Here is a 7,500-nt window from a genome sequence, read left to right on the forward strand (position 1 = left end):
TTGCGTGTGCGGTTGGGTGTACGGGACGCTGGTGTTCGTGGTGGCTCTGGCCGTGTACTGGAACGCCCTCAGCTGCAGCTTCGTCTTCGATGACATCTCCGCCATCAAGGAGAACCGCGACCTGCGGCCCCACACCCCCATCACCAACCTCTTCCTCCACGACTTCTGGGGGACGCGCGGGCTGGAGTGAGGCTGGGGGGGCGCAGGGGTGGTGAGGGGGGATGGGGCGGACAGGTCGCGGGGCGGGCAGGAGGGGGGGGGGGGTGGCGGCGGCGGGGGGGGCGGGAGGCGGGAACGAAGGCGACGGGTGCGCGGGGGCGGAACGGGGGGACGGACAGGACGGCGGGGGGGTTGGAGCGGGGGGCGGGCGGGGCGGGGGGAGGGGGGGGGGGGAGAGGGAGCGGGGAGGCGGGCGGCCGAGAGGACGAGGGGGGGCGGGGGGGGAGGACGTGACGGGGGGCGGGGGGACGGGGGAGTGGTGACGGAGGGAGGCGGCGCGGGGGGGTGGGGTCGGAGAGGACGGGGGCGGTGGCTGGGGGAGGGGGGCGCGACGGCGCGGTTGAAACGGGAGGGTCGGCGGATGGTATCCCTGGGCGGGGCGGCGGGGGTGGGGGGGCGGCTGCGGAGTGGGGACGAGGCAGGGCGGAGGACGGGCGGTGAGTGGAGCGGGGACGTGGGGGAGGGACGGGCGGGAAACGGCGGAGGGTGTGGGCGGGAAAGGGGGGGTGGGCGGCGGAGGGACACCCGGGGGAGTGGTTGGGACGGGGGGCCGCGATGCAGGGGGGGTCGAGGTGGGGGGGGGACGAGACGAACGGGTGGGGGTACGGGCGGGGATGGGACGCTTGGTAGTAGATGTGCGGGGCGGGGGAGGAGGGGCGGGGGGCTGCGGGACGCAGCGGGGGCCCCCCCCGGCGGACTGACGGGAGGGGTGGAGGGAGGTGGCGGAGGGAGGGTGCGCCAGCCGCTCCCCCTCAGAAACTAGAAATTATTATATCCATGCAGAAGGTGAGTGCCACGGGGCGGTTTCTTCTTGTTTTTTTTTTTTTTTTTTTTTTTCTTCCTATTTTTTTTTTGGGGGGTAAGGGGAGGGAGGGGTGTCTTCTTTCTCTGATGTATTATTATTATTATTTTTTTCTCTCTCCCCATCCCAGACCTAATGTATGGCTTTATCACTTACGCTTGACCTTACGGAGCTTCCAGGTGCACCCGAGTACACACGCACACGCGTATCCACGACGCTACTACGCACACCACACGCACACAGCACGCGCACAGCACGCACACCACAACGCCTTTGCTCACCGCGCATCGCACACGCTCACGCTCACGAACAGACGTCACAACGCACACGCCACGCACACGCAACACGCACACGCGCACTCTCGCATCTACCGCACACTCACATCGCACACGCATACACACACACACACACACATATATATATATATATATATATATATATATATATATATATATATAGAGAGAGAGAGAGAGAGATAGAGAGAGATAGAGAGAGAGAGAGAGAGCCCTAGACATCAGCACGTGAAGTTGTTATGAGCTTATTGCCTCTCTACCTCGACGCGCATTGGCCAGTCAGCCCAGGATCCCCTTCCCCTACCCCCCTCCTCCCCCTTTCCCTCTCAAAAAAAAAACACTAAAGTAAAAAAAAGACCCTAAAAAAAAAAACAAATAAAAAAAAAAAAAAAAAAAAAAAAACTATAAAAATAAAAATAAAAAAACAATAAAAATTCTCCTAAGAAAAATAATCTAAAAAAAATCTAGTATATCTTCTCCAAAAAACTAAAAAATTCACTCTATAAAAAACTAAACCCCCTTATATTCTTTCAATAATCATATAATGATTTCTGTTGTGATGAATTGGTGGAGTAAAGGATTTGTGGTTGGCTAGGGGGGGTGGGGTGGTATTGAAGAAGGTTTGTAACAAAAAGACTGTTATCTTTAAAATATAACCCCCTTCCCACCCGTCCCCACGCTTAAGAGCCAACATCAAACGCTTCCCCTCGCTCGCTATTCCCCCTTGGACCATTCCCCTTCCAAGACCCCGCTGTGTGTGTGTGTGTGTGTGTGTGTGTGTGTGTGTGTGTGTGTGTGTGTGTGTGTGTGTGTCTGTATGTGTGTGTGTGCCCCCCCCCCCCCTAAGCTTCCCCTGCCGCCTCCAGGCTCATTGGGAACTTCTTGTATTTTTGTGTTGTTTATTTGTTTGTTTGGAGGTACCAGGTGGCGGCCAAGCGGGAAACTTGGTATTAATGCAATGTGGGGGAGAAAGTTCCGGGTTATCTAGGCTTCTCCACCAGCTGTTACTCCTGCGGGCCGGGAATGGAGCGGCGGGAGGAGGTTGTCGGGCCGGGACGTCGTCCTCGATGCAGCACCTGGAGGGACTTCGCGCCTGGAGGACGAGTCGCTTACTTTTCGAGGCGGTTCTTTTGTACTGAAGGTGCTGGTGCAGAGGCGGCGCAGGTGGTTCCGTGGCTTGTGTGCTCTGCGGTCGGGGACTCTCTTGCCTGTCGACTTTCCTCTTTTATCTGTCGTTCTCTCTCTCTCTCTCGCTCTCATCCCATCCGCTCTCTCTCCTCTTGCGCTGCTCTCGTCTTCCGCTCTGTCTCTCTCACTCATCGCGCACGTCTCTCTCCCTCTCTCTCCCTCTTCTCTCCTCTCTTTCACCTCTCTCGCTTCTCTACTCACCCTCGCTCTCTCTTGCGCTTTCTCTCTTTCTCTTTCTCTTTTTATCTTTCTTTCTCTCTCTCTCTCTCTCTCTCTTTCTCTCTTTCTCTTTCTCTATCTCTCTCTCTATCTACCTCCCTCCCTCCCTCCCTCCCTCCCTCCCTCCCTCCCTCCCTCCCTCTCTCTCTCTCTCTCTCTCTCTCTCTCTCTCTCTCTCTCTCTCTCTCTCTCTCTCTCTCTCTCTCTCTGGAGTAGGAGAGGGGGATCGGGATGAGAAGGAGGATAGGGAAGGGGATGGAAACGGCTGAAAGGAAGGGGTGGGGATGGGGATAGGGACAGGGAGGGGTGAGGAAGGGTAGGAACGGAGGGTACCTGGGGGGAAGAGATCATTGCAGGTCTTGTAAGGTTGTCTTGTGAGCTTGGCAATATTCCCGAAGCCGTACAACTTGATCCGCGTACTTCTTAGCAAGTTGCAAGTAATTCCGAGTAAGGAGGGGGGTAAGGGGTAAGGGCGACGGGGGGGGGGGGGGGAGGAATTTAGGTGAAAAGTCAGGCGCTATTTGTGTTCGTAGTTACATTTCGACTGCTGTATGGTTCTCAGATTTTGGAATAATGTCTAGGTAACTGCTTTTAAAATGGCAATATGTATATATATATATATATATATATATATATATATATATACATATAAATATATATATATATATATTAGAGAGAGAGAGAGAGAGAGAGAGAGAGAGAGAGAGAGAGAGAGAGAGAGAGAGAGAGAGAGAGAGAGAGAGAGAGAGATTTTATGCGTACTTCCATATAGTTCCTGTAAGGGGAAAGGGGGAAAAGACCTAAGGCTCTGCAACGTAACGGCGGGGAAGCCCTTTGAGTTCAGGCTACAGGCAGGCAACTGAGAGCCCATTGCTTTCGGCAAAAGACACTAACATTATTTCGCCGAACACACTTTCCCTCTTTCTCCCCTCGTCTCTCTCTCTCTTTTTCTTTCACTCCCTCCCTCCCTCCCTCCCTCCCTCCCTCCCTCCCTCGCACCCTCTCTCCCCCCCTCTCTCTCTCTCTCCCCCCTCTCTCCCTCTCTCTCCCTCCCCTCTCTCTCTCTCCTCTCCTCTCCCTCTCTTCCCTCTCTCTCTCTCTCCCTCTCTCTCTCTCTCTCACTCTCTCTCTTCTCTCTCTCTCTCTCTCTCTCTCTCACACACACACACACACACACACACACACACACACACACACACACACACACACACACACACACACACACACACACACACACACACACACACACACACACACACACACATACACACTCTGGGAAAAAAACAACACTTGCAACATGCAATGCAAAGCTACTCCTTCACCCTAGAGAGACCCCCCCCCAACGCCCTCCCAACACGCGGCCATCCCGAGGCGGTCCTGTGGCCAAGGCATTCTCAAAGGCACGAAGGCAGTGCACGTGGAGGGGGGGGGGGCGGCTGGGGGAGGGGATGAGGAAGGGGGAGGGGGGGGTCGCGTTTCCTTCTTACATATCAAGGCTAAGGAGAACCTGTTTCTCTCTCTCTCTCTCTCTCTCTTTCACTTTTTTTTTCTTCTCTTTCTTTCTCTCTTTCTGTCTCCTCTCTCTATCTCTACCTCTCCCTCTCCCTCTCCCTCTCCCTCTCTCTCTCCCTCTCCCTCTCCCTCCCCCTCCCCCTCCCCCTCCCCTCTCCCTCCCCTTCTCCCTCCCTCTCTCCCTCTCTCTCCCCCTCCCCCTCCCCCCTCCCTCTCTCTCTCTCTCTCTCTCTCTCTCTCTCCCTCTCCCTCTCTCTCTCTCTCTCTCTCTCTCTCTCTCTCTCTCTCTCTCTCTCTCTCTCTCTCTCTCTCTCTCTCTCCCTCCCTCCCTCCCTCCCCCTCTCTCCCTCCCTCCCCCCCTCCCCCCCTCTCCCTCTCCCTCTCCCTCCCTTCCTCTCCCCTCCCTGCGGATGAGAGGAAGGAAAAGGAAGAAGAGGAAGAGAAAAAAAAAGAAAAAGAGAAAAGTCGAAAGGGAGTAAAAGACAATGAATGGGAAAAAGAGATAAATAAGATAATATACAGAAGGATGAAATTAAACAGCAACAGCAATTGCAACAGCAACAACAAACAAAAAAAGTTCAATAAATCGTAACATTTCGAGTCGGGCGATAAAACTCGAAACGCCTCGATTTACCGTTTCTTTCGCATTGTAGCCGTTTCGTTTTATCTCCTTTGCTCGCTCGTTGCATTGGTTGCATTTGAGTTTGATAGAGAAGGGTGCAAACGGAAACTCAAGTGGAGAGGGTTCTTTTATTTTTTTTTATTTTTTTTTATTATTTTTTTTTTATTGGATTATCTGGTGAACGTGTTTTAGTATTAGCGATGTAGATTAGATAGCATTAGTATTAATCACTTTTTTAGGGGCATTAAAATCCCGGTATTAAGGATAATGGGCGGGATAATTGTAAAAATGTTGCGAGTAAATTTAATAGCATGATGTATGGGCAGAATTAATGGGGGGGGGGGGTGTTATCGTGTCGGAAATAGGAACTCCCTAATAACCCAGCCGGCAGCTAACTATGTGGTCCATGATTGATGTTCTATCAGTTTTGATGTATATTTAATCTCTCTCTCTCCCTCTCTCCCCATCTCTCCCTCTCCCCCTCTCCTTCTCTACCCATCTTTCCCTCCCTCTCCCTCTCCCTCTCCCTCCCTCCCTCCCTCCCTCCCTCCCTCCCCCTCTCCCTCTCCCTCCTCCTCCCAACCTCCTCCCCCTCCCCCTCCTTCCCTCCCTCCCTTTCTCTCTCCCTCTCCCTCCTTCCCTCCCTCTCTCCCTTTCTCCCTTCCTCCCTTCCTCCCTTTCTCTCTTTCACTCTAATGACAAGGCAACGCCAAATGTAAACGCACGGTAATTGATCGGAAACGACTTTTCAATCTTATGGATATATAGATTTCCTCCATTGGACACGTCAACGGATACCTTTGATATCGTTTCAGTCGATGATGCAACATTAAGCCGTACTGTCGGAGTAAGACCTCCCCCCCCTCCAACACACACACACGTATACTTTGCAAGAAAAGAAAATGGCGAAAGAAAAGAGAAAAAGGAAAAAGAAATAAGAGAGAGAGAGATGAAGATAGATAAAATCGGGCAAAACTGTCGCTCGATGGCTGAGCTTTCTTGATCGTTAAGCAAATTGCCTCCGTTAGGCTGACTGTCCATTGCCTGAGGCGAGGGGTTCTGGCTTCCATTGGGCACCCTCTCCCCTTCCCCTCCCCCTCCCCCTCTCTCCTCTTCCTCCTCCTCCTCCTCCTCCTCCCTCTCTCTTCCTCCTCCTCCCTCTCTCTTCCTCCTCCTCCTCCTCCTCCTCCTCCTCCCTCTCTCTCTTCCTATTCCTCCTCCCTCTCTCTCTTCCTCTTCCTCCTCCCTCTCTCCCTTCCACTTCCTCCTCCTCCTCTCTCCTCCTCCTTCTCTTCCTCCCCCTCTCTCCTCCTCCTCTTCCTCCTTTTCCCTTCAACCCCTCCTCCCCTCTCCACCCTGCCTACCTTTCATCCTGTCTTTTCCCTTTTTTCGCTTATTTGCTTGTTGTCATTATTTGGTTGTTTTCATATATCGGTCCACCCATCCACTCACCCACCCACCCATCTATTTATCTCTCTCTCTATCTATCTATCTATCTATCTATCTATCTATCTATTTATTTCCCCATTTCTCACACGGGCATTGGGCGCGGTTCCTTGCAATTTGCCGGCAGAAGAGACCAGGACAACATAATGTAACAAGATGGCGACAGTTTTGACATATCTGAACCCTTGATCTTTGTACATTATGTATGACTGTGCTAATGTGTCGAGAGTGAGAGTGTGAGTGAGTGTGTGAGTGTGAGTGTGTGAGAGAGTGAGAGTGAGTGAGAGTGTGAGAGTGAAAGTGAAAGTGAAAGTGAGAGTGAGAGTGAGAGTGAGAGAGAGAGAGAGAGAGAGAGAGAGAGAGAGAGAGAGAGAGAGAGAGAGAATGAGACAGGATGGAGGAGGGGATACCTTCTCCTGCCTTTTGCTCCGACCTTTGTTCTTGGGCATTTGGGTATCTAGGGGCTCCGTTGTTTGTCACTTTGTGGTATCTTGGTTGAGCTTATTTGTTTGGTATTTTGGGGTATCATGTTCTAGGGTTTTCCCATTAGTGTTTCGGTATTATCTTGTTCTTTGGTATTTTAGAATATCTGGTTCTTTGGTATTTTAGAATATCTGGTTCTTTGGTATTTTAGAATATCTTGTCTTTGGTATTTTAAATTATCTTGTTCTTTGGTCTTGGAAATTTTATGAAGCTGTCGTTTCACTTGCATGATGTGTATTTCCGTACATAGATCATGAAAGTTACGGCATAAAAGTCCTTATGAGTACTATCGGGTGTATATACATGTGTATGTGTATATACATGTGTATGTGTGTATGTGTGTGTGTGTATGTATATGTATGTGTGCGTGTATGTGTATGTATGCATCAGGGCGCCATCTTCTTTGAAAGGCAAACTCCAGTAAATGTTCGACTGAGAATTAGAAAATCAAATTGATCAAATGCACCGCAGAATTACGTATTCTGACGTATATGCCTGTTCAAGGTTCGGCAACTCGTTCATTCAGTCCATTATCTTTGCTTTCGTTAGCTAGGAGCTTATTCCTGGCTTTGTCGCGGGGGGAATCGTAGCCGTGTAAACATGCATCTGATTACCTTGGTGCAATCAGCTTGGAATTTGTCCACGTGTGCGCTGTGCGGCTAGGCTCTGAGTCACATGATCCCGAGTCGCATGGTCTCGCTGCTATGCGGACGAAC

General features: G+C 51.6%; 1 protein-coding gene across 1 annotated transcript in view; it reads left to right on the top strand.

Annotated features, from left to right (window-relative positions):
• The window catches only part of LOC122260685 (protein O-mannosyl-transferase Tmtc3), a 301,116-nt gene that overhangs the window by 184,044 nt on the left and 109,572 nt on the right, over nucleotides 1-7,500 (top strand). Inside the window, exon 2 of the mRNA XM_086550358.1 lies at nucleotides 1-176. This exon is cut by the window's left edge and continues 4 nt beyond it. Coding sequence (XP_086406484.1) covers nucleotides 1-176 — 176 coding nt within the window. The remainder of the gene's footprint in view (nucleotides 177-7,500) is intronic.

Source organism: Penaeus japonicus, unplaced genomic scaffold (assembly GCF_977035675.1).
Source record: "Penaeus japonicus unplaced genomic scaffold, GWHDUDI00000001_assembly GWHDUDI00000023, whole genome shotgun sequence".
In the NCBI taxonomy this organism is placed as follows: domain Eukaryota; kingdom Metazoa; phylum Arthropoda; class Malacostraca; order Decapoda; family Penaeidae; genus Penaeus; species Penaeus japonicus.